Genomic DNA, 26666 nt, shown 5'->3' with positions numbered 1-26666 from the left:
TGGGAAAAAGCCTTTTGAATGATAAAATAAGAAAACACCCAGAAGTAGTTGTGAAAAATATATACTACTGGGAAGTTGACAGAATCAGATGAAATTTTGGACAAAATTCATATTCAAAAGAAATATGGATAAGTTGAAGAAATGAGGTGTACAGACAAATTGGAAGTCTTGCTATGATGATCTGCACGATACGTAATTTTCCTATGGACAAAGACCATATTTACAATCTTGTATCTGAACTGAAATTCTAACAAAATTTCTCCTTCTCTAGCGTAAAAAGAGAGAGAGAGAGAGAGAGAGAGAGAGAGAGAGAGAGAGAGAGAGAGAGAGAGAGAGAAATGTTGTAGATTGAATGTTTTCCTTTTGATCAAGTGGCTGTTGAGTGATATTTTAGCAACAATGGCTTGTCTATCCAGTGCTATATCCAACCAGGCTGACCCGCACGTTCTGCAGTATACATAACAATTATTGTATTGTATTGTATTGTATTACAGTTTGTTTCACTCTTTTGTTCATATTGCCACAGCAAGGGCTGAATCCAAGATTATGTAATTCATAGCTCCAGCCCAATTAGATGTTAACATGCCACTATTTATTTGTCCTCTCCTAAGAAATCTAATTTTGGCAAAGTAGGCACAGATAACAGCTGAAAGCTTGTATCACTGTCAGTGAGGCTTCGAGCAGTCTATAAGCCACTGGCCTTCTCCATAACACAGCAGCAGTTCTTTCAAATTCTATGCTGTGTTCCCCCTAACCATTTTATAGCTGCCCCACATATGTTTTAACATCATTGTCTACTGAATACATCTTCCAAAGTTCAATGAGGCTCACCAACATATGACTTTCCACACTGGCATGGAATTTTATCACTACCTGTTAGCTTAGATTTGATTTATCCTACATTGAGTAAATAAGAAATGAAACTTGATTTTTTCCATGGCAAAAGTAGTCTTCTTTCATATTTTCCCAAAGTGTCACTTCTCAGTTATCATTGTCTGAGACTGCATAATACACTGTTCACATTAGTGATATATTGTACTTTTGCTGTGGATAACAGGCCTACTAAAACTATGAATAGGCAAATTGCTGAGATGTGGATCCTGTCTAAACATTAAAGCACTACCTTTTCCCACAGAGTTGATGCCACTCTGGAAAACAGAAATCTATCTTAAAGTCCAGCATGAATAAGACAATGTAGCAGAGCAAAGGAAATCTACCCAACCACATTGCATGCCAAGTCAGAAGCACTGAACACTGAAAATGTACACACCTGGGTGCAATCATGCATTCACCACCAATACAGGAATCATGAGAAAATTAAAAACCAATGAGGCCCTCCATCATTGCAAATAATCTTGTTAGTAGGGACACAGAGATATTTGACTGCAATAATGCTTGAGTCATACTAATTTCAGAGAAAAATGTGATTACATCTATTCATATAACACCAGAATGTTCTCAGAATGATAACATTTTGTTACATGTTCTGGCTGAGACAGCACTGAATCAATGAAACATACCAAATTGCATAATAGGAAGTTCATTACTCCATATGATACATGTGTTACAAGTAATATAATCTGCTACAAGTTTATGAAAATTGCAACTGGTTCTTTGATAGAAATGTTGTCTCTTTTACATTACTGCAAACAAAGTGATTTCACGAGAACATAGCCAGCTGACACACCAGGAAACCATGTGGAAAACAAAATATCTAAGAACCTCCATCTGAAAACTATGACTAACAAAATGTGCTTTCTTGTTACTTGAGCAATATTTTTTTACACAGTTATTGGTGCTCTTGAGCAGTCTGTGTTCTTGATCCTTTAAGAAAGAATTTACATTGTAAAATTCATTTCATTTAGAGTTGTTTTAACTTGTTCTTGAAAAACTGCACAACAAATCAACAGATTTTGAAAATGAAGCATTTAATAATGTATACTTCTCATTGCACAAAATGTTTGCTTCCATATTTAAATGCATAAACAGTTTTGTTTGCTGAGAAGAGATCATGCCACTGCTACATACACAATGCCACAGTTCAGCAGTCCAATACAGGTCTCTGAACATTTACCATCAACTGTCTAGAAGCAACTTGAGCGTGTGCGACTTTCAAACAAGCCCTTCATAACACACTGTCACAATGCAGACACCAGCAGTTGCTTCTTCTTAGCAGTAACAAAAATCCACCAACTGACAGTGTCAAGCAGCTACCATGAGGAAATATTGTGGGACACGTAAAATGTGATACACAGACAGACCCAAGAACCATATACTGAACATATCTGCCGGGAAATCATGAAGTCACAAGCTATTCATTTGCCTGGTATAACAGTGTTTGCACACTAAAAATGTGAACTAAAAAGTGTTGTCAATGCATAGGCAAACAAATATTAAGAACTACAAATACACACTGGGAAATAACTATTAAAGCTGACAGCACAATTATTGCTGCAATTGCTGATGTCCCTCAAAGAATGCAAATGCAGAAAAATTCTGGTTGGTTGACAAATTAAAGAAACAAAAACTGCAATTATGATGGGAAATTTATAGAAAGTATAAGTTCCCAAGAATTAGCATTTGATTGTGTGAACCATAACATCCTTTTAAATAAATTAGAATTCTATGGTGTCATGGGCAGTGCTGCAAAATGGTTCAAGTCATACCTCGCTAACATAAAAAAAAGGGTGTCAGTGCAAGGGACTAGTAAATTAAGTCATCAGTCATCATCAGAATGGGAAGAAATTACATGTGGTGTCCCACAAGGATCCATCTTAGGGCCATTGCTTTTTCTTGTGTACATTAATGATCTCTCATCAGTTACACTGCCAGAAGCAAAGTTTGTTTTATTTGAGGATGACACAAGTATTGCAATAAATAGTATGTCGAGTGTAGTTATAGTAAGATCTGCTAATGATATTTTCATGGATATTAATAATTGGTTTAAAGCCAACTCACTGACATTAAACTTCAAAAAGACTCACTATATGCAATTCAGAGCCTGTAAGAGGTTTCCACCCAGTATATGCAGAAAGTATGAAGAAGAGCAGATAGAAGAGGTTGACAGTCTTAAATTCCTGGGATTACAACTTGATAATAAATTCAGTTGGGAGGAGCACACCACAAAACTGCAGAAACGCCTTAACAAATCTGTATTTGCAATTCGAGTGTTGGCAGACATAGGCAACATAAAAATGAAAAAGCTTGCATACTTTGCCTACTTTCATTCCATAATGTCATATGGTATAATATTTTGGGGTAACTCTTCAAGTCAAACACAAGTTTTCAGAGTCCAAAAGTGTGTAATACGCGTTATTTGTGGAGTAAATTCGCAGATGTCCTGTAGAAACCTCTTCAAAGAACTGGGTATACTAACTACTGCCTCTATTTACTCCTTAATGAAATTTGTCCAAAATAATATATCTCTTTTTCCAACAAACAGCTCAGTTCATACATACAATACCAGGAACAAAAATGATCTGCACAAGGACTTACAAGCACTTACTTTAGTTCAAAAAGGGGTCCACTACTCAGGAACACTCACCTTCAATAATTTGCGAGCAAACATAAAAAATTTAGTTACAAATAAAGATCAGTTTAAAAGGAGCCTGAAAGACTTACTAGTGGCCAACTCCTCCTACTCCATTTTTTAATAGAAACAAATGATGTATTGTATATATTCATACTATTAGTATTGTTATATCAGCTTTACAAAAAAAAAAAATTAAAAAAATTGACATGTTCCACATCCATGAGGATCTCCTCAGCACGAATTTATGGGACAAAAAACTAATCTAATCTAATCTATCTGTAGCTGACACAGAACTTGAGACAAGAAAGCACCAAGATGCGGACCCTGTGTTACTAAAAACATGCCCTTGAAAAGTTTGGCTACGGTGAAGCCGAAAAGGAGAGAAAAAGTAGAGGAGTAATATTATTACAGTATACCTCACTTTATTATACCCCATATTCACGCAGAAAGCAGATCTATAACACAGAAAATGCAACAGACTCTCTACATCTACAATGAACTCAGGTTTTGAGGAGCAGCTGATTAACTACAAGCAAAATAGGTTCTTGGTTTAATTTAGTACACCCTGTTCAACACACTGAGTTGCCCCAGTGGTTGACTTCTCCTTGAGTTGCTTTCAAATGTGTATCCTTTTCTACATTTCAGTCGATATATATTCCCTCTAACACCTTTTGAAAATTTTTCTTTGGGGCCTCATTACAGGTAGTTAATATTTTTCCACTTTTGAATAATTCTCTTCATATTTCACAGAGTTATCCCAGTCACAGTTTATACAGCAGTAATATTTCAAATATAACCAAAAAATACCCAGAAAATTTCTACATAGTTGCAAATTTAGTGGTAAATGTTGGCATGATCTATAAAATCAGAATTCTATTGCAAAATGAAATATTTGGCAACAAGGATCAACAACATGGCATGCATTCCAGTACTGAGAGACTGTTGCAACCATCTTGACTACAAATTTCTTGGAAAAATATAGTGTGATGTAACAAATTACACGTTAAAATATAAACTGTTCTCAAGGAATCAGGAAACCTTGGCTTTGGACGTACAAAGCTTGCTGCTGAAATGGAAAAATGAGATTTTTCAAGCCCTACAGAGGAAATGATGCAATGACCATTTCATCATAATGGACCTTAGCAGTACACTGAGGCACATTACTCACAACTGCAAACACAATTCCTCAAAGACTCATTGCAATAAATAAGGCGATCTCACTAGCAAATGAATAGCATCAACACCTCACAGAACTAGAATTGCATCAGTACCACATTTACATCCACACACATACTTTGCAGGTCACCACAGGACAATGCCAGAGGATACCTTATACTACTCATTTCTTATCCTGCTCCACTCGCAGATGGAGCAAGGAAAAGATGACTTTGTATGTATTTCTGTATGACCGTAATTTCTCTCTATCTTTTTTTTTGTGCTTCTTACATGAAATGTATGTTTGTGGCAGTAGTAGTGTTCTGCAGTCACTCACAAATGCCCATTCTCTAAACTTTTTACATAGTTTTTCGGAAAAGGAATGTCATCATCTTTCCAAGAATTCCCATTTGATTCCCATTTCACAGAGCATTTCTGTAATACCCACATGCTGATCGAACATAATGGTGACAAAACTAGCATCACACTTCTGAATTGCTTCAATGCCTTCCTTTAATCCTATATGATGGTGATATGAAACACTGGAGCAGTACTCAAGAGTGGATTGCACTAGTGAACTACACTTTCCCAGAATTATTCCTATAAACAAAAGTCAACCATATGCCTTCACTCTTACTGAGTTTACATGCCTGTTACATTTCATATCGTTTTGCAGTGTTATGCCTCGATATTCAACCAATGTGACTTTGTCAAGCAGCACACTGCAAATACTATGTTTGAAGATTAGAGGACTATTTTTCCTACTCATCTGCATTTATCCATAAATTAAGCATCATCAGCAAATGTTTGCAGATTGCTGCTCATCCTCTGCATCAGATCATTTACATTTGTGGAGAACAGGAGTGGTCCTATCACACTTCCCTGGGGCACTCCTGACGATAGCCTCATCTCTAGTGAACACTCATCACTGATGACTGTGTTCTATTTCTTAAGAAGTCTTTGAGTCACTCACATGACTGGAAAGCTGATAGATATGCTCAGATGAAGAGCAGTAGAGCACTTGCCTGCAAAAGGCAAAGGTCCCGAGTTTAAGTCTCAGTCCGACACAGTTTTAATCTACCAGGAAGTTTCATATCAGCACACACTCAGCTGCAGAGTGAAAATTTCACTCTGGAAACATATGCTAAGATCTTCAATAATGATATGCAGGTGGCATTGCAACAAATACTTACTGAAAATCTCTAGGAATATGGAATCTGCTTACTGCCCTTCATCCACAGTTTGCACGATAGCCTGTGAGAATAGGGTAAGCACAAATTTTGCACAACCAATGTTTTCTAAAACCATGCTGATTTGTGGTCACAAGCTTTATTGTCTCAAGGAAATTTATTATATTCAAACTTAGGACATACCCAAGAACTCTGCAGCAAACTGAGGTTATAGATATTGGCCTGTAATTTTGCGGGTACATTTTTTTGCCCTTCTTTTAAAAAAGATTCACTTGCACTTTCTTCCATTCACTTGGGACTTTGTGCTGGGCAAGAAATTTGTGATAAATGTTGGCAAGTAAGGAGTCAATGCCACAGAGATCTCTCTGTAAAGCATGATGGGAATCTATCTGGACCTAATAACTTTTCAACTCTTTCAGTTGCTTCTCAGTTTCAGGGTTTCCTATTTATATATCCTCCATACAGAATTCTGAGCAATGATCAAATGATGGTATGTCTGTATGATCCTCACATGAGAGTGGTTTTTAAACATGGAGTTTAAAAATTGAGCTTTCCTTTTGCTGCCTTCTGTTGCCACACCAGAGTGGTCAAGAAATGACTTAATAGGAGGCTTCTACTCACCTAATGATTTTTTCGGGGTCTTCACAAGATCTTTCAGTAAGTATGACAGTAGAAGTTATATGTTTCATGCATCTATCTTTTTACAGATGCACAAATTTCTACTAATGTTTTCCTGTTAACATTTCTGCATCCACCCCCTTCCTCACAAACTCAGTGACAAACACACAGTTTCCTCAGTATTTTCTGGATTACATTATTAAACTACAATGGGATGTTTCCATACTTTTGGTACATCATACTTATCCAGTGTGCAATTTACAGTTAGTTTAAACTTTCCCCATAATTGCTCTATGTCCAACATAATGGAACTAACTTATGTGCATTCAGTGTCTAAGTGGGATGCTAACACCTGCTTATCTATTATTTCCAGCATAAAAACTATCCTAACCTTCTTGATTGATTTATTAATTTTAGTTACCATTGTCACTACAATATCACAATGGCTAATACCTGTCTCTACAGTAACATTGTCTGTAAGGTCAGGCCTGTTTGTAGCTAACAATTTTTCTATTCTGTATGGGCTGTTGAATTACCTGCTCAAGACAGTTTTTGGAAAATGTGTACAAAACCACTTCACAAGACTATCTGTCCACGTCACCAGAGATGAATCCATAGACGTCCTACTCTATACTAAGTAGGTTAGAGTTGCTTGCAACTAATATTGCAAGATTGGGGTACTTCCATACTACTGAGCGTAGACTTTCTTTGAATGATTCTATAATTGTTACGGTGGAATTATGTGGCCAGTAAAAACATCCAATGATTAACTCGGGTTCATCTACATCAGTTAGTCATGTCCAGATAATTCCTCAAGCTCAATTTCAACCTTGATAGAAACAATATTTTTGTCAACTGCAGTGAAGACTACCACTCCTATCGCATGATATATGACCTGTCTTTTGATATATGTGCCCTATCTCATTAAATGTTTTGGAGTTTTCCACTTGCAGGTTTCATCCATATCTCTATCCTGAGCATGAGAGCTTTCCTGCAGTGTGGGAATTTCATAGACTTTATCACAAATACTTAAACAATTTATTTTTAGAATTCTGTCATTCAAAGTCGACTGGCGATCATTCGTCAGAAAGAAAAGTGCACTCCATAAGAAGTCTGCTAGCTGAGAACCTGTTTCTTCTTTGTAGTGCATCCCTGACCTATCAAGTGGAATCCAATAATTTTCTACACAATAATGCAGGTCCAAAAATGTTCAGCCAATACCATCACAAAATTGATGGAGCCTCAGGTAAAGGCCCTCCACTCATCTCCAAAACAAAAGGCCACAATCAATTCTGGCTATGATGCTGCAAATTTTAAGCTCTGCTTGTATTCCAAGAGCAAGGCCAGCAATCTTCACCATTCCACCTCTCAACCCAAGCAAAAGACTTCAGTGGTACCAAAATGGGCCGCAACTTGACAATAAGTACACCCTGCACCCTCGATAGCCACAGGCTACTCTCCTCAGACGAGGTCCACGGCCAACATAACGCACCTAATATTGGAGCTTCTGACAGCGAAAACTTCTACAGTTGTGGCTCTCTAAATGTGATGAGACCACCTACAGTGCACCAGCAGAAATGACATATCTTATTAGTTGAAAAAGATTTGAGAGGTTCACTACTTGTTTGGAATGACACAATACTAGTACAGAATGGCTTAAAATTTGGAAACGAAGGAAATGGGTTTTAAATGATTCAGTGACACACAATATCAACAATAAAAGGAAAAGGTGAGATTGCTCGCCATATAGATGACATGTTGTGTTGCAGACAGGCACAACAAAAAGTATAGAAGGACAGGGTGGTTATAATTTAACTTTAATTTCTTGAGCCAATGTAAATGGAAAACTATTTACCATATGGATATCCAATTTTATAGGAATGATTTTCAGACTCTGCACTGTGGGATTTGCATTGTTAGTAGTGTTAGTGTAATGACTTGCTGTTAGGTGCAGTTCTGGTACAGCAACACAGGGTTGAAGCATAAGCATCAGTGTGCATTACAGGTGCAGATGAGCAGGTCTTTATTCCAAAAAGCTGTTTTATCAAAACAATAGCAATAATATGCAGCTCTTAATGAGTATCAGTGCATTAGAGGAATATGGAGAGGTTCTCTTTCCACACAGACATTGAATAACATGATTCAGAAATTCACATTAACTGGAAATTTAGAAACTGCTCCTGGGAGAGGCCAATGGCCAATTATGCCACAGCTGAGAATGCTGGACATAATGTATGATCTTCAAGCACTGCACGAGTTGTGTCACGACAGCTGAATATTTCGTGGTCCACCATTCAAAAAGTGCTGTAAACAATTGTGAAATGGTACCTACACAAACTTAACCTGAAGATGGTCATCACATTCAGCAACATTAGTAATCTGGAGTGAAAACAAGGTCCACAAGAAACATATGTTACCCTCTCATGTGCGAACTAAAATGTGTTTCTTTCAATGGTTTATTTGTTATTTCTATTCTGCATGTCCTTAAAAATGTTTCCACAAAGTTTCACTGTCCTATGATCACTCACTTTTCATGGGGTCCCTCCCAAGAAGCCCAAGTTTAATTACAACTGCTCTGTACATGACACTAGCTTTTGTCTTTGTCTCCCCTCATCCTTACAATGGGTGGGGACACTCCCAATCCATCACCCCCCCCCCCCCCCCCCGCCCTCTGCTTACCCAAGAAGGAACTAATGGTTTCGAAAGTAAGACAGTGTTAAGTACTTTGTTGTGTGTCTATCAGCAATACTGAATGTCTTACCACCAAAAACTGACTAGTAATTTGGCTCAAAATCTTTTGTACATTTCTGAAGTTAATTTTCGTTCAGATATTAAAACCATTCTGTTGTACATACACAACAGTGACCTTGCTACTATGATTCAAAGATACAGTAGCTTAATTACACACACACACACACACACACACACACACACACACACACAAAGAAGAAAAGGAAAACAAGTGTACCGTAGGTTCTTTGCTGACGAGTACAGTGCCCCCTATGCTGCTCCCCCCCCCCCCCCCCCCCCCAGCTTCATAAGAATTGTACTGTTCTTTTGCCATCTCAGTCATACCATACATCCTTCGGGTACCATTGTTATAGCAATGCGCTATAATTATGCCATTCATGCTTTACACCATGGGATACCACATAAAAGAAAATTTTCTCTCACATGCTATTTTTTTTAACACTTGCATGGCCTCTGCACTACATAGCTGCCACCTTTAAACCCACACAGTCAATACTTTTCTGGTTTGTCCCAGTCCAAATTCTGGAGTATTGAACATTTTTTTTTGTTTGCCCATTACGTTACTACATATTCACATATACAACACTATCTCCTTTGCAACTCTGAATGTTTTCATTTTTTCATCCCTTACTGCACTGATGCTGTTGCAAATCACTCGGAATGCATTTTAACAATATTATGGAAAGGAAAGTTGCTACTCACCATATAGCAGAGATGCTATAACAAAAACACTGTCACAAATAAGCTTCTGGCCAGTAAGATCTTCATCAAAAATAGATGACACACACACGGCTGCAGTCTCTGCCAACTGAAGCCGCACTGCGAGCAGTAGCACCAGTACATTGTGGGACTGATGACTGGGTGGCGGTAAGGAAGAGGCTGGGGCAGGGAGGGGGAGGGATAGTAGGATAGGGGTGGGGGCAGTGAATGCTGCTGGGCAGCACCCAGGGACGAGGTAGGGAGACGGTAGAGCAGCTATGTGCAGTCAGGAGGTTAGCCAGATGGCAGGGGAATGATGGGGAGGGGGAGGGGGGGGGGGGACGGGCAGGTGTAGCAGGAAAGGAGAGAAGTAAGAAGACTGGAAGAATGAGGGCTGTGTAGTTCTGGAATAGGAACAGGGAAGGGGTTGGATGCGTGAGGACAATGACTAATGAAAGTTGAGACCAGGAGGGTTAAGGGAATGTAGGATATATTGCAGGAAAAATTCCCACCTGTACGATTCAGAAAAAATGGTGTTGGTGAGAAGGATCCGATGGCACAGGCTGTGAAGCAGTCATTGAAATGAAGGATATCACGTTGGCAGCATGTTCAGCAACAGGGTGAGCCACTTGTTTCTTGGCCACAGTTTGCCGGTGGCCGTGCCATTCATGCGGACGGACAGTTGTTAGTTGTCATGGCCACATAGAATGCTTGCGTAATGGTTACAGCTTAGCTTGTAGATCACATAACTGGTCTCACAGGTAGCCCTGACGTTGATGGGATAGGTGATGTTTGTGACCAGACAGGAGCAGCTGGTGGTGGGGGAGGGGGGATGTATGGGACAGATCTTGCATCTAGGTCTATTACTGGGATATGAACCACGAGGCAAGGTGTTGGGAGCAGGGATTGTGTAGGGATAGGGATGGACGAGTATATTGTGTAGGTTCAGTGGATGGCGGAATACCACTGTAGGAGTGGTGGGAAGGACAGTGTGAATGACATTTTTCAATTCAGGGCACAGCAAGAGGTAGTTGAAACCCTGGCAGAGATTGTATTTCAGTTGCTCCATTCCTGGGTGGTACTGAGTTACAAGGGGAATGCCCCTCTGTGGCTGAACAGTAAGACTTTGGCAGAAATGTCCTGCCCACTATCCTTCCCACCCCTCCTAAGTGGTATTCTGTCATCCACCAAACCTGCACAATATACTCATCCATCCCTACATAACCTCCGCTCCCAACCCCTTACCTCATGGCACATATTCCTATAATAGACCCAGATGCAAGACCTATCCTCCTACCACACCTGGACCAGTCCAGTCGCAAACATCACCTATCCCATCAAAGACAGGGCTACCTGTGAGACCAGTCATGTGATATACAAGCTAAGCTGCAGCCATTGTACAGCATTCTATGTGGCCATGACAACTAACAACTTTCTGTCTGCATGAAGGACCAAGGAACAAGTGGCTCTCCCTGTTGCTGAACATGCTGCCCAACATGATATCCTTCATTTCAATGACTGATTCACAGCCTGTGCCATCGGGATCCTTCCCACCAACACCAGTGTTTCTGAATTGTGCAGTTGGGAACTTCCCCTGCAATGTAACCTATGTTCCCGTAGCCTCAACCTTTGTTAGTCATTGATTTCACCCATCCAGCCCCTTCTCTGTTCCCATTCAGGCACTTCACAGCCCTCATTCCACCATTGCACCCAGTCTCCTTACTTCTCTCCTTTCCCATTACTTCCACCCCCTCCCCACCTCTCCCCTGCCATCCGCCTAACCTCCCAACTGCACATACTGCCCTAGCCTCTCTCCTCCTTGTCCCAACACGCCCCCCGGCAGCAATTCACACTGTTTCCCAGCCCTCCTCCTTATCCCTACACAGTCGCCACTCCTTGCTTGCATTGTGGCTTCAGTTGCCAGAGACAAGTTGTGTCCTTTTCATAATATTGTTACATTCCATTCTGGATTTTCCATTGTTTGATTTTAGAATGCTATTTAAGTCATGTATCATCTCCAAACAAGAAAAACATTTTGATCCTTCCTTTTTGCTAAATTGTCATTTTTTCCAATGTTACTTGACAGTTTCAGTGCAACAAGAACCAAATTAACGTCATCAAAGACTAACTGAATTGATCGGCAGAGTTCTGTAACTCCAGAAACATTAATTGCTTTCACTTTTCACAAGCTACATTGGCAATTGTAGACATTGCCTTCTTCTGCTGCAATTAAAAATCTCTAATGAGTTTGCCAATTTGCCTGCTGGTTAATTGTGAAGCATTATTGGGTGTGTGCTGAAATTTAAAACCCTCTGTCTCTAAGATTATCAAAGGGATGTTAAATTGAAATATCCTTTCCTGAACGTCCAGCCAGTGTCAGTGTTAACTGACATCACGCAATGAGATAGGTCACATTAAGGACATGACTCTAGCACCTAACTCCAGAAAGCTCCCTCCTTTGCACTGGAAGACCACACACTTCAGGTGACACACTCCAGGGTGGACACACAGAATCAAGCTTTACTATAGTACCTCACAGTCTGGTTGGACACGAGACAGCAATGAACATTTAATCCATTTTTTACAGGACCAGGAAAAGACAACTAAAGTAGTTATCAAATTATTGTGTGGAGAATGTGACAGTAATTTGGCAGCACATCCACAAATATACATCTCAACTGTTGTACATGAGAAGTCTAAAAAAAGGTTAAAGTTTTTTATGTGAGACTAATTTTAGCAGTTTACAGATTTAAATATGCCACAGTGGCATATGTATACGATACTAACAAAATAGAAGAGGCGATGAGCAACTGAACAGATAGGTAGAAAATTATTTTCAGTTTGACAATGGTGTGTGTGTGTGCGCGTGTGCGTGTGCGTGATGGAGGACTTTGCCATCTATTTTGATAGTAGCAATCTGATCTTATACACAATATCTAATTAAAAGTATCAAGACATCCCTATTTAATGTGGAACTGACCATTACATATCACGGGAGGCAGACCCGTCAGTATCAAAGGAGGCAGTAAGAGCTGTGTTGTCAGTACAGAAGCAATAACAGTGGAATGGGTCAGTCAGGAGAACTCAGAGACTTCAAACATTGACCAATCACATACGTAACAAATTCATCAGGAACATTTTATAGATCTTATAATTAAATGAAACCCTGAGACATTCAAGTCTCTTCTTTATCTACGGTAATGATCGAAGCAAAAGAAATGAATTAAAATTTGTGCTGCGACCAGGACTCGAACCCGGGTCTTCTTGCTCACTAGGCAGAAATGCTAACCATTACATCACCACAGCACAATGGTCAATATTGCTGTAAGAACTATCTGAGTCGTGTGCCCCCCCCCCCCCCCCTCCAACACAAACTTCAATTCGTGTCTTCAGCTTATTTTCCCTTAGACTGTCACTACTGCCAGGGCTCTCCAACATCCATTACATCCAACGCTGGGGTGCTATTCCAATGCCAATGACTGGAAATGAGTGGTAAGGAGTAATGGATCAGTTTGCACCCCGTACCAGTTCAGTGGATGAGAATGGGTTTGGCAAATGCCTGGAGAACAATACCAATCATTATGTGTAGTGCTAGCAGTGAGGTACAGAGGAAATGGTCTTAAGGAATGGGAGTGTTTTGTGTGGGTACAGTGTGGTCCTCTTATTACACTTCAGAAAATGTTAAATGTTTAGGAATCCTTGAGCAGCCGCTGGTGAAGTATCAGTGCAGCAGGACTGCAGGAGCGAGTCGCATATTTAGCTTCATATTTGTTTTGTAGTTTGGTTCTTAATTTCTTTCCGAGTGTTTGTGCGCTTGCATATTTAATTACATAAAATCCCTGCGTATTCTCATATTTGAGATGAGTAATATTGCTTATTGATAGCCGTAGAGTATAAATTCGCGGAGTCGTTAGATACATACAATAAGATGGATAGGGTGTGCGCGTGCTGTGTGCGGGCGCAGGAGGAACTGGCGGCGGTTCGTGAGCAGCTGAGCGAGCTGTTGGCCACGGTCAGCCGCCTTCAGGCTGCTGCTTCGAGGTGCAGTGACGGCGGAGGGTCTGGCACGTCACTCGAGACACCTCAGCCACCGAGGCACCTTCTAGTGTACCCGGCGCATTGGGGCCGCTCTCACTACAGGGGGTGAGTGGCGGACTGCAACGCATTCGCGTCACTTGAGGTGGAGGGTCAATGAGGAGGTTGGCCGGCTGGCCTCGCCCGTTCGTCCTGTCAGTGGGCAGGTGGCCGCTCCTTCAGCAGGGCCTGAGCAGGCACATGAGGGCAGAGGCTTGCTGGTTGTTGGGAGCTCCAACACTAGGCAGGTGATGGAGCCCCTTAGGGAAATAGTGTACAGGGCTGGAAAGAAATCCAACGTGCACTCTGTCTGCTGGGGGGCCTCATCCGAGATGCGGAGGCGGCCTTGCCTGCGGCTATCGAGCTTAAGGGGTGCAGTCGTCTGCAAGTAGTTGCTCACGTTGGCACCAATGATGCCTGTTGCTTGGGTTCTGAGGCGGATTTGGTGAAGACCGCTGGCCTCGCACGCGGGGTGCAAGCAGAGCTCCCTATATGCAGCATCGTTTCCAGGGTGGATCAGGGTCCTTTGGTTTGGAGCCGAGTGGAGAGTCTCAAGCAGAGGCTTCGTCGACTCTGTGACGGTCTTGGCTGCCGATTTCTAGACTTGCACTATTGGGTGGCGAATTGTAGGACGGACGTAGATAGGTCAGGGGTGCACAAAGGAAGAGTACTTGTGGCATGCACATGGGTTTTTTTTAGGCTAGGCAGTAGTGCGAGATGTCCTGATGAACACTCACCAGTCGACGTGTAGAGTGTGATTGTGAAGTTATCTGGACACATTTAACAGGGCTAGGGGAAATAAAGTTAATTGTGGGGTGTTATTACCGGCCACCAGGTTCCGCTGTGACAGTTCTAGAATCATTCAAAGGGAGTGTACGTTCTGAATCGCAGAAGTACCCGGATCATGCTATATTAGTCGGAGGCGACTTCAACCTACCTAGTATAGACCGGGATGTCTATGGATTCATTACAGGTGGTACAGACAAGCTGTCGTGTGAATTACTTTTGAACACATTATCCGAAAACTGTCTTGAGCAGCTAAATTGACAGATCTGGTAGCCACAAACACAACAGGCCTCATCAATGGTGTCAGTGTTGAGACAGGGATTAGTGATCATGATGTTGCCATTACGACTATGGTTACAAAAGTTAAAAAGTCAGTCAAGAAGGCTAGGAGAGTACTCTTACTAGAAAGAGCAGATAAGAGTTGTTAGCATCCCACTTAGTAAATGAATCGACTTCATTTACTTGCAGTATGATGGACATGGAAGAATTATGGGCAAATTTTAAACACATTGTAAATCACTCATTGGACAAGTATGTGCCGAAAAAGTGGGTTACGGATGGAGAAGACCCACTGTGGTTTAACAGCACAATTCAGAGAATGCTCAGGAAGCAAAGGCAGTTGCACTCGCGGTACAAGAAAGATCGGGAGAATCAGGACAGACAAAAGTTAGTAGAGATTCGTACTGCTGTAAAAAGAGTGATGAGCAAAGCATTAAACCACTACCACCATTATACCTTAGCAAAAGATCTTGCTGAAAACCCAAGGAAATTCTGGTCTTATGTAAAATCGGTAAGCGGGTCGAAGCCTTCCATCCAGTCACTGACTGATCAGTCTGGCCTGGCAACGGAAGACAGCAAAACGAAAGCTGAAATTTTAAATTTAGCATTTGAGAAATCTTTCACATGGAGTATCGTACAAACATACCGCCATTTGAGTCTTGTACAGATACCCATATGGAGGACATAGTGATAGGCATCCCTGGGGTTGTGAAGCAGCTGAATGGGTTGAAAATAAATAAATCGCCAGGTCTTGATGGGATTCCAATTTGGTTGTACAGAGAGTACTCTACTGCATTGGCTCCTTACTTAGCTAGTATTTATCATGAATCTCTTGCCCAATGTAAAGTCCAGAGCGGCTGGAAAAAAGCGCAGGTGACGCCTGTATATAAGAAGGGTAGAAGGACGGATCCTCAAAATTACAGACCAATATCCTCAACATGAGTTTGTTGCAGGATTCTTGAACATATTCTCAGTTCGAATATAACGAATTTCCTTTAGAAAGCATCGCTCCTGCGAAACACAACTCGCCCTTTTTTCACATGATATCTTGCAAACCATGGATGAAGGGTATCAGATGGATGCCATATTCCTTGACTTCTGGAATGCATTTGACTTGGTGCCCCACTGCAGACTCCTCACTAAAGTATGAGCATATGGGATTGGTTCCCAAGTATGTGAGTGGCTCGAAGACTTCTTAAGTAATAGAAGCCAGTATGTTGTCCTCGATGGTGAGTGTTCATCGGAGGTGAGGGTGTCATCTGGAGTGCCCCAGGGAAGTGTGTTAGTTCTGCTGTTGTTTTATATCTACATAAATGATCTTTTGGATAGGGTGGATAGCAATGTGTGGCTGTTTGCTGATGATGCTGTGGTGTACGGGAAGGTGTCGTCGTTGAGTGACTGCATGAGGATACAAGATGACTTGGACAGGATTTGTGATTGGTGTAAAGAATGGCAGCTAACTCTAAATATAGATAAATGTAAATTAATGCAGATGAATAGGAAAAAGAATCCTGTAATGTTTGAATACTCCATTAGTAGTGTAGCACTTGACACTGTCATGTCGATTAAGTATTTGGGCGTAACATTGCAGAGTGATATGAAGTGGGACAAGCATGTAATGGCAATTGTGGGGAAGGGGGATAGTCATCTTCGGTTCATTTGTAGAATTTTGGGAAGATGTGGTTCACCTGTAAAGGAGACCGCTTATAAAACACTAATACGACCTATTCTTGAATACTGCTCGAGCATTTGCGATCCCTATCAGGTCAGATTGAGGGAGGACATAGAAGCAATTCAGAGGCGGGCTGCTAGATTTGTTACTGGTAGGTTTGATAATCATGTGAGTGTTACAGAAATGGTTCAGGAACTCGGGTGAGAGTCTCTAGAGGAAAGGAGGCATTCTTTTCGTGAATCACTAGTGAGGAAATTTAGAGAACCAGCATTTGAGGCTGACTGCAGTACAATTTTACTGCTGCCAACTTACATTTCGTGGAAAGACCACAAAGATAAGATAAGAGAGATTAGGGCTCATACAGAGGCATATAGGCAGTCATTTTTCCCTTGTTCTGTTTGGGAGTGGAACAGGGAGAGAAGATGCTAGCTGTGGTACGAGGTACCCTCCGCCAAGCACCGTATGGTAGATTGCGGAGTATGTATGTAGATGTAGATGTAGATCTGAACACATTTTACAGCACTGTGTACTGTGCACAGTGGAGGGACAGTTCAGAGATGACGAACGACCGTACCGGCATGACAGTGCACCCTGTCGTAGAGCGGCACCTGTAAGGCAACGGTTTAGAGCAATAACACTGCCGAAATGGATTGGCCTGCCCAGACTCCTCGTCCGAAACTGAGGGATGTCTTTACAGTAACTTGGAATGCCAACTTCGCCCTGGACCCCAGTGCCCGATATCACTGATCGCTACCTTCTTTGTTTTCAATTCTTGAGGCAAAATGGGCTTCCGTTCTTCCAAGTGCATTCTGACACGTCGTTTGAAATGCCCCTGGCAGAGTTTGAGCTGCCATAAGGTGGAGACTGGATGCACCCCATATTCATGTCCACTAATAGGTGTCTGGATACTTTTGATCAGACGGTGTACATTTCAAATTGTCCACGACATCTTAGCAATGCCATTTTCAATGATAGCACATTTTTATTCAAACAGATTATAGAAATATTAATTAAAGATTTCTCTAATAATCTATGTTTGATTTTGATGTTCTCTCAGCAAAAGCCCAAGTGCCAACACAAAACGTTCCTCCTTCATTGTGCAGCAAAGTGTATGCTACTGTTGGAGATGCCTAACAGGCTGAAGCTGTTGGAGATTCCTGACAGTCCAAAGCTATGCTGGATTGGAACTCGAGCCCGGATCCTCACTTCTGCAAATGATGTCATTGACAACTGAGCTATGCACAAATGACTCACAACCTCACTGCCCTCTTTCGTATGCCAGTATTTCTCTCCCCGTCACGAGTTTGCTCTCGAAAATCTCTCCGACTGCCGGACTAGTGTCCCGGGGAGAGAGAACGTAACTGAGAATGACTTAGTGACATCCTACAATTTGTAACCGGTATCAAGCTTTAAATCCTGCAGCTCGTTTGTCACCTGTGATTAACGTATTCGCCACAACATCCTTCTTCTAGCGATGCTAGTCTATCCGGTGTGCCAGGGAGCTATGGCAGCATTTAAAAGGTGGGTGAGGGCTACAAGTGGATTGCGAGTATGAGGGTGATTGTGAATTGTGCCCAGATAGCTAAATTGGCAAAAGCACTGCCTGTGAAAGTAAAGATTCAAATTTCAAGTATCGATCTGGTATGTAGTCTTAGTCCGCTGACAGGATTCGCGACAGCAAACACACTGCTACAAAGTGAAAGATTCATTCTGAAATAGATTGTGGCTAAGCCAGTCTCCATTGCAATTTTCTCTCCAAAGTTCTGACACAGGTAGTGTGCAAAAGAGCTCGAGGAATTTGAAAGTAAGGTGAGAAATGCCCTCCTGGTTAGCCATGCAGTCTACCGCACTGCTTTCAGGGCGGGAAGGCATGCCGGTCTCTGGCACGAATCTGCCTAGTGGATTAGTGTCGAGGTCCACTGTGCCGTACAGCCTGTGGATGGTTTTTAAGGCAGTTATCCATCTGCCTCGACGAATGCAGGGTGGTTCCCCTTATTCTGCCTCAGTTACACCATGTCGGCAATTGCTGCGTGAACACTTTCTCCATGTATGTGTGCACCATAATTACTCTACCACGCAAACATTGGGGTTACACTCGTCTGGTGTGAGACATTTCCAGGGGGTCCACTGGACTGGGGGTTGAACCACACAATAACCCTGGGTTCGGTGTGGGGCAGCGGTGGCGTGAGTGGACTGCTGTAGCCTGTTGAGGGGTTGTGTACCACAGCGGGCTACGACGGGGATACAGCCGCGTCGTCATTTCTAGGTCTCCGGTTCCATACAGAACAATACAAAGTGAGAAATAATGGCAAAATAGTTGTGGAGTGGTTCATACGTATGACTGTATAGCTCAATTGATAACGGCATTCCAAAGTTCCAAGTCTGAGTTCCAGTTAGACAGAAAATTTTAGTTTTCTCAAAATGTATTTTACAATCACACACAGAGTAAAATATTTCCAATGAAAGGCTCCTTAGTTTACATTTTTGTTGCGTAGAAATAAAGTGTGTGGAGCACGAGGAAATGTAAAAGCTGCAAACTGTTCCTTATAGACAGAACACAAAGCAGTTTATATCGCATCCTCTCTACAACAGGAATGCCAGCTAAACTGGAAAGATTAATAAAGCTAAGAACTAGTGCTATATTGACCTAAGAGCTCCATTTCAGTAAAACAATTTCAGTGATTGAACAAGTCATGTTCACACTCGTCAAAATTGTGATACAATATGGAAATATCTAAGAATCATCCGCTTGAGGCTTCAGATCTGAAAGAAAAAGAAAACTGAAATAGTGCATCACAATTAAATAGAAGTAACACTGCTAAACTGAAAACTCAAACAGTTGGTGACACTACTAAAAAATGAATAAATAACACAATTTTTAACTATGAGGTGCATCCATTATGAATAAAATTACTGTATACTTAATTTAAACAATGAGAATTCCACACTGGAATATCAACAATATTATGAAACGGGCAGATCAACAATATAAAGGAAGGATAGACTGCCAATAAACATAAATATGACGTGGTGAGTTGCAGATAGGCACAACAAAAAGACCGTTACACAGAAAGCTTTTGGCAAAAGCCTTCTTCATAATAAAAAATGCACACATGTTCACACAAGCAAGCACACCTCATGCACAAATGACCACTATCTCTGGCGAAATGTCATTTTGAACACAAGCAGCAGTCCGGAGTGGGGTGAGGAAGGGCAAAGGTTACAGGATACAGCTTGGGGGCAAAGAAGTCAGCACTGTCTCGCTGGGTGCGTAGGGACTATATGGCAGCAACACACAGCAGCCAACAGCTGCCAGGCGGAGCATCAGGAGGCTGTGAGGGAGAGACCAGCAGGGTAAATGGAGAGCAGAAAAGGAGGGGGACACAGGAAGGGGAAAAGGCCAATGGCTATGTTGGCGGAGAGTGGTATATAATGACGTTGAAGGGACACGAATTAGGAGGGGCTGATAAGACAAAAGGGGCAGAAGGTGTTGAATGGTTGGTGTGGGGGCAGTAGGTTGCCACAGGTTGAGGTCATGGTAATTTCAGGAACAGAGAAAGTGTTGTAAGAATAACTCCCATATACGCACTTTAGGAAAGCTGCTGGTGGAAGGGAGGATCCAGATGGTCCGGACTGTGAAGCAGCAGTCCTTTGTGCAGATGATTCTTGGGAGTGGCGAGAGGAAAGGAGATGTGTGGGGATTGTTTGCAGACTATGTCTGGGGGATAGTGCCTGTCTGAAGTCCTTTGTGAGACCTTCAGTACACTAGACAAGGGAGTTCTTGTCCCCACATGGCTAGCCTGTATGGGAGGGATTTTATGTATTTGTTTGTGTCTGTACATATTTTTACACTTCTTTTTGTGATCCAGCTTCTCTCATAACCACCTAATACCTTCATTTGCCCATTTCCTACGTTATTTCCCAGATACCATTCTGCCACAATTGACCCTGCTCCATTTTTCTGCGCCAGTTCAAAAAAGTATACCTGTGTCCTTAAATGCTGCCAAAGCAATGGCTCCCCCCCTCCCCCCCCCCCTTTCCTTCAACGATATAACCATGAAAATTCCTTTCTCTGTATCCTGCTCCTCCTTTCACAGTGACCTTCACCTTTTCAGATTCTGCCAATCCATTCCTCACAGAACTGGCACTGCAAAAATGCATCTCCATGGCATAGGCATCCCAGAACCAGTTTTGCTCCTCCGCAAGATACTGCAACTGTGTAATACCTTCTACATATATAATATCTCTGAAACTGAACACATGCTCTCCAGCACTTCAAAGAGCTTTCCAGACACCACCTCCAGAAGTTACCCGACCTGCTGACATCTTACTGTCACTTTTGGGCACCACTATCCAACCCCTATCATAACCAGTGTTTCTCCTCATCAACCCTTCATAGCACCTGGAGCCAGCCTATCACAACTTCTCAACTTGACACATCCCCAGAAACTTTCTACCAACACTTCAAAACCAAAGCCAAAGTTTGAACAATGCTGGAATACTGTTGTTAACCTTTCCACCAAAAACTTGAGCCACACAGAAGTTTCAATTCTATCCAAGGTTGCACCTGTAGCCACACACCCAAATTTAACCAAGCTGGACTTGTCAAAGCCTTACTCTCCTTCTACCAATCCCTGCAGTCACCTCTTTGCCACCAATCCCTCCAACCAAAGCCAACCTAATCCTAACATTGTATCCTACCTCTCCCAGTTCATAGCATTGCCCAACCATGATCCTCCTCTCCCTCCCACCTAACTACGCCTGGTCACCTTCTGAAAATTTCTTACCTCCAACTTGGCCTCCCCATCCTTCCCCAGGTCCCACCCTGAAAACACCAACCTTTCAGCAGAGGAAGGGAGACCATATACAGCCTCAAAGAGAGATTCTGACCCAGTCATCCTGGCTGTGGACAAAGATTCCACCACTGTAATTGTGAATCACAGTGACTTTATAAGTGACGAAGATTCTGTGACTTACCAAACGGGAAAGCGCTGGTAGATAGACACAATAAAAAAAAACACACAAACACACAAAATTTCAAGCTTTTGCAGGCGTGGGTTCCGAAAGCTTGAAATTTTGTGTGTGTGTGTGTGTGTGTGTGTGTGTGTGTGTGTGTGTGTGTGTGTGTGTGTGTGTGTGTGTGTTTTTTATTGTGTCTATATACCAGCACTTTCCCATTTGGTAAGTCACAGAATCTTTGTCACTTATAAAGTCACTGTGATTCACAATTACAGTGGTGGAATCTTTGTCCACAGCCATGTGGAATGTTTCTTTTGATGATGTGACTTACCAAACGAAAGTGCTGGCAGGTTGATAGACACACAAACAAACACAAACATATACACAAAATTCAAGCTTTCGCAACCAATGGTTGCTTCATCAGGAAAGAGGGAAGGAGATGGAAAGACGAAAGGATGTGGGTTTTAAGGGAGAGGGTAGGAGTCATTCCAATCCCGGGAGAGAAAAGACTTACCTTTGGGAGGAAAAAAGGACAGGTATACACTTGCACACACACACACACAGATTCATCTGCACATACACAGACAAGCATATATATATAGATGAGGGGATGAGGAAGTGGCTCTAGCTATTTGCTTCTGTACCAGGTTGGGAGGGTAGTTGCGGGATGCGAAAGCTGTTTTCAGGTTATTGATGTAATGGTTCACGGAGTGTGCAAGTGTATACCTGTCCTTTTTTCCCCCTAAGGTAAGTCTTTCCGCTCCCTGCATTGGAATGACTCCTTACCCTTTCCTTTAAAACCCACATCCTTTTGTCTTTCCCTCTCCTTCCCTCTTTCCTGATGCAGCAACCGCTCTGGGCATTTCTGCCTGTCACATTCAACAAAAGCTGCCCAGGGGAGACGCATTATCTGGTGGAGCACGCAGGTACTACCTGGTGGCAAGACAAGGCTTCCAGACACTGGTTTGAGATGTTGTGGGGCTGGTGGATGACCTCTGCCTACTGTCTGACTCCTCCAATTATAAACCCTATCCCTATTCCAACCCCCAACTCTCCCCCACAGAGTCCTCCCTCAGGGGTGTGTGTGTGTGTGTGTGTGTGTGTGTGTGTGTGTGTGTGTGTGTGTGTGTGTGTGTGTTTTGTCTTTACCATGAGTTGAGTTATTTTAAGTTAGCTTAAGCAGTGTGTAAGCTTAGGGACTGATGACCTCAGCAGTTTGGCCCCATTAGACCTTACCACAAATTTCCAAATTTCCAGCCATAAACATTCCATTCCAGCTGCAGTCATGGATATCATAAAACCTATTTACAGATACCTGACAAATCCTCAATTACTGACAAAGTGTCTGCACGGGCAGACTCAAAATCCCAATGAGTCATTCAATGACCTTACATGGACTCGTTTACCAAAAAGTGTTTTTCTTGGAATGAAGACACTAAAGTGGGGGTCATTGATGCTGTTATTGCTTTTTATATTGGCAACATTGGTAGGGTCAAAGTGCTACAGCATATGGGAATTAATCCTGGAGCAGACTGCATCGGAGAACTTGAATAGACAGACAAGGTTTGCATTGATAAAGCAGAGTATGCATCATAGTTGGTAACTAACGAGTCCTAAAAGAAGAAAAAACTTGGAAAAAGATCAAGAGTATGATATACCGTATTGTGCAGGGTGCTTCTAAGTGAGTAAAACTGAAAAATTAAGCATATGTCGAGTTACAATCTTTTGAAACTTTAGAAGCCATTCCTGAAAATTTACATTTTCTGTTGCATTTTTCCCTAACTCTCAGAAACCACTTCGAGTAGAGTATTCAAATTTTCAGGGAGTAATAACACAATTATTGTAGTTCCGTAGACTCAGAACATGCAGTTTAATGTACTGTTTCATGTCAATGACTACAGTGGTTCCTGAAATACAGGGAAGCCAGGTCACTAAATTTAACATTGTTGGGATAGGACATTCAAACTCCCCTTAATGTGTAACAGTTTTTTCGTTGCACCTGCTTGCAGCTCAATGCATATATTTCATTTGTCACCTATAAATACAACTGACAAACCTGTTGATGATGACTATACTAAATTCACATCAGTGTAATGGACAAACAGTGTTAAGTTGTATGGTATTGTGAATGTGAAAAGTTCAAGGAATGGAACATCATTGATTAGGAATGTAAATAAAAAGTCAAAGCACTCTACCAGTGGTCAGAAACAGAGCTTATAAGTAAAACAGAAGAAGAATGTGCCTGTCTAGTACTGTAAAAGGAATGGAGAGCATGAACTCCAGCATCTGCATATAACCTGGTGATCTCATCAATAACAAGGAGCCAGGCTCATTTTATGTCTAATGCACAATCACTAATGTCCTGGTTTTGTTTGATGATTTAATGATAACTGGTAACCAATTTAGCCTTGGGCAACAGCACACAATATGCTGTTCAGTAACTATAAGCCAGCACCTCTCCTCCCCTTGCTGAATTAACTTCTTTTTTTTTATGTTCCTTTCCCCTTTAGAAATTCATTTTTATAACAGGACATCAGAAGACCCGAATGGGTGGCTTTATGGACAGGGGGGAAATGATCCATTTCCTTTGAAAGGAACTACCCTGGCATTAGCCCTAAGCAATTTAGGGAAATCATCAGAAACTAATATCTGGATTGTCAGATGTGGAATTGGAGCACTGTCCTCTTAAATATGAGTCCAGACTGTGCCACTTTGCTCAATGGTTCACTTGCAATCTGAATAGAATAATCACTTTCCACAAAGAGGGAAGCAAAATAAAGCTTTAAACACATTTTCATGTCCCTCTACAACTACAAAATAGTTTCAATCAGATGATTATTTTCAGTGAATGCACAAAGTTGTTCTGAAAATTACTTGTAAGACAATAAATCACGAGCAATCTCCAACTTCAGAAACCTTTAATGTTTAATTTACTGCTTTAAGGAATGTTATTAAAGCATTGGACATATTATTTCAGAATATTGGAGTGCTGGAACATCTATAAGTAACTTGGACTGAGCCAGTTACTTCACAGATTATCACAGTGTTACTAACCCACGCTTATCTGTTTCCCAATAAAACACAAAATTTACTATTACAAGACAGAGTAGTTTTAACATCACACTAGTTTTCTGTAGCAGAAGAAGATAAACGCCAAACACCTCAAAAGTAATGAGATTTATTATTCCATTAAAGGTCCTGCATTGGAGACAGAAACAGACACGGAGACAGCCACTTCAGAATCTGCACCAGCATGGACCGAACCCAGCAGCACACTGGAAGACACGTTTGGCAGCAGTGCTGGGGCAGCCAATGCCGCAGGTGTGGGAAGCTACACAAGCGGCAGCTCCCACATGCCTGACGGTTCGCCACCCGGACCGGTCACGCAGTTCACCACGACAACAACAGAGCTGCCACCGCCACCACCCCCGCCGCCTCCGAGGGAGCCACCAATCCCGTCCCCTCGCCCTCCACCGGGTCGTAACAAGACACGTGTGCGGATTTCTTCTGAAGCTGCAGAGAACACTGCTCTAGTCATCGGCATAATTGCAGGTGCTATGATAGCCATTATACTGCTCATACTGATCATTCTCAAATTCAAGAACAGAGCAGACGGGTCTTACAAAGTGGACGAGAGTAAGAATTACCGTGCTCAACCTGTGCAAGGTGGTGGCAGTGGGGGTGTGAGTGGCAGTGGTGTTGCCATGGGGACCGGACTCCTGGGCTGCAATGGCCAGCCACAACTTCAGCAGGGCCTTCTGCACCATCCACAGCAAGTGCAACACCCTACACTTCAGCACATGAACGGGAGCATTAAGAACGGAACTGGGCTCGACAAGGTGGCACCTGGCAAACCCACAAAAAAGCAGAATGTCAAAGATGTCAAAGAATGGTATGTGTAGACTGTGTGGCTATGCGTCCATTTATTGTGCATGTTGTATTTGTTTTGTATGAATTTGGTGATTCGTATATTTTTAAAATGGCTTAAAAAGAGATGAACGACTGAATTTTGAACTTACTTTCTTTCTGTGGCTCATGTAATTGTTTCACAGAGTATTCTTAGAGCCTAAAATGTGCCAGACAAATGAATTTGTCAAAGCTGTTTTACTATTAGATTTTCCTAAAATGAAATTATATATGTTCTAATGAAAAGTGTGGCACATGTTGCAGCTACAGTATGAACTTCTAATGATGTTGTTACTGACACTGGGAAGTGCGAACTGTATTCTTACACTGCAACTTCCTCCATGTGGTGAAAACTGTGAATACCCAGTGTTATTCCATGTGTATGTACGAAAAGAAAATAATTCACTAAAGAAGCAAAAAGAATAAACATTTATGACATTGTGAAACATGTAACATTTACATATCAGGCCTGTTTTAATGTTGGTCTGCATCTTGTGTTCTTCCTGACTGAATGATGTGTGTATTGTCTGAGTGTAGAATGGTGTCAGATGGAAGAGAGGCCCAGTTCCTATTGTGGTCAAATGCACTTGGGCTGAAGGGATAAACAGTTACAGTTTCTGATGGAATTTTGTACATAATGCACAGCACAAAATAGAAAGGATAAGAATATTTGGATTGATCACAGTAATAGATCAAATTGTTAAAGACCTTGTGTTCTTTTATCAGAAGTGTTGTTGCGTGTAACACTATTTTCAAACTTACAATTCTAACATGTAAACATAGTTGAAAAATAAAGTGGCAATAAAATTGTTCATGTTATGAAAGTGTGCTAATCAAATAAATCGTGTATAGCATAAAAATGTACAAAAAATCACACCTTCCAATCAATCCTGAAGTGATCTTTCACTTTCATGGCTGCAGGTGAGGTAATTGAAGACACGAGTACTGCTTCAGATGGACAAAAATGAGGAACAAATTCGGTTGTTATTTTGTCATAGGGCCATCCAAGATTTAGTTTAAATGATTTATAGAGTCATTTGAAAAT

General features: G+C 41.7%; 1 protein-coding gene across 4 annotated transcripts in view; it reads left to right on the top strand.

Annotated features, from left to right (window-relative positions):
* Window positions 1–26433, top strand: part of LOC126267963 (neurexin-1a) — a 1982806-nt gene extending 1956373 nt beyond the window's left edge. For all 4 annotated transcript variants that reach the window (XM_049973298.1, XM_049973297.1, XM_049973300.1 and 1 more), the window contains one exon: window positions 24911–26433. In XM_049973298.1, the coding sequence (XP_049829255.1) occupies window positions 24911–25617 (707 nt within the window). In that variant the 3' untranslated portion in view covers window positions 25618–26433. The remainder of the gene's footprint in view (window positions 1–24910) is intronic.
* Window positions 26434–26666: the final 233 nt, after the last annotated feature.

The sequence above is a fragment of the Schistocerca gregaria genome, chromosome 4 (assembly GCF_023897955.1).
Source record: "Schistocerca gregaria isolate iqSchGreg1 chromosome 4, iqSchGreg1.2, whole genome shotgun sequence".
Lineage (NCBI taxonomy): Eukaryota > Metazoa > Arthropoda > Insecta > Orthoptera > Acrididae > Schistocerca > Schistocerca gregaria.
The sequence above is the reverse complement of the archived record's forward strand: the minus strand, read 5'-3'. Positions and strand labels throughout refer to the sequence as shown.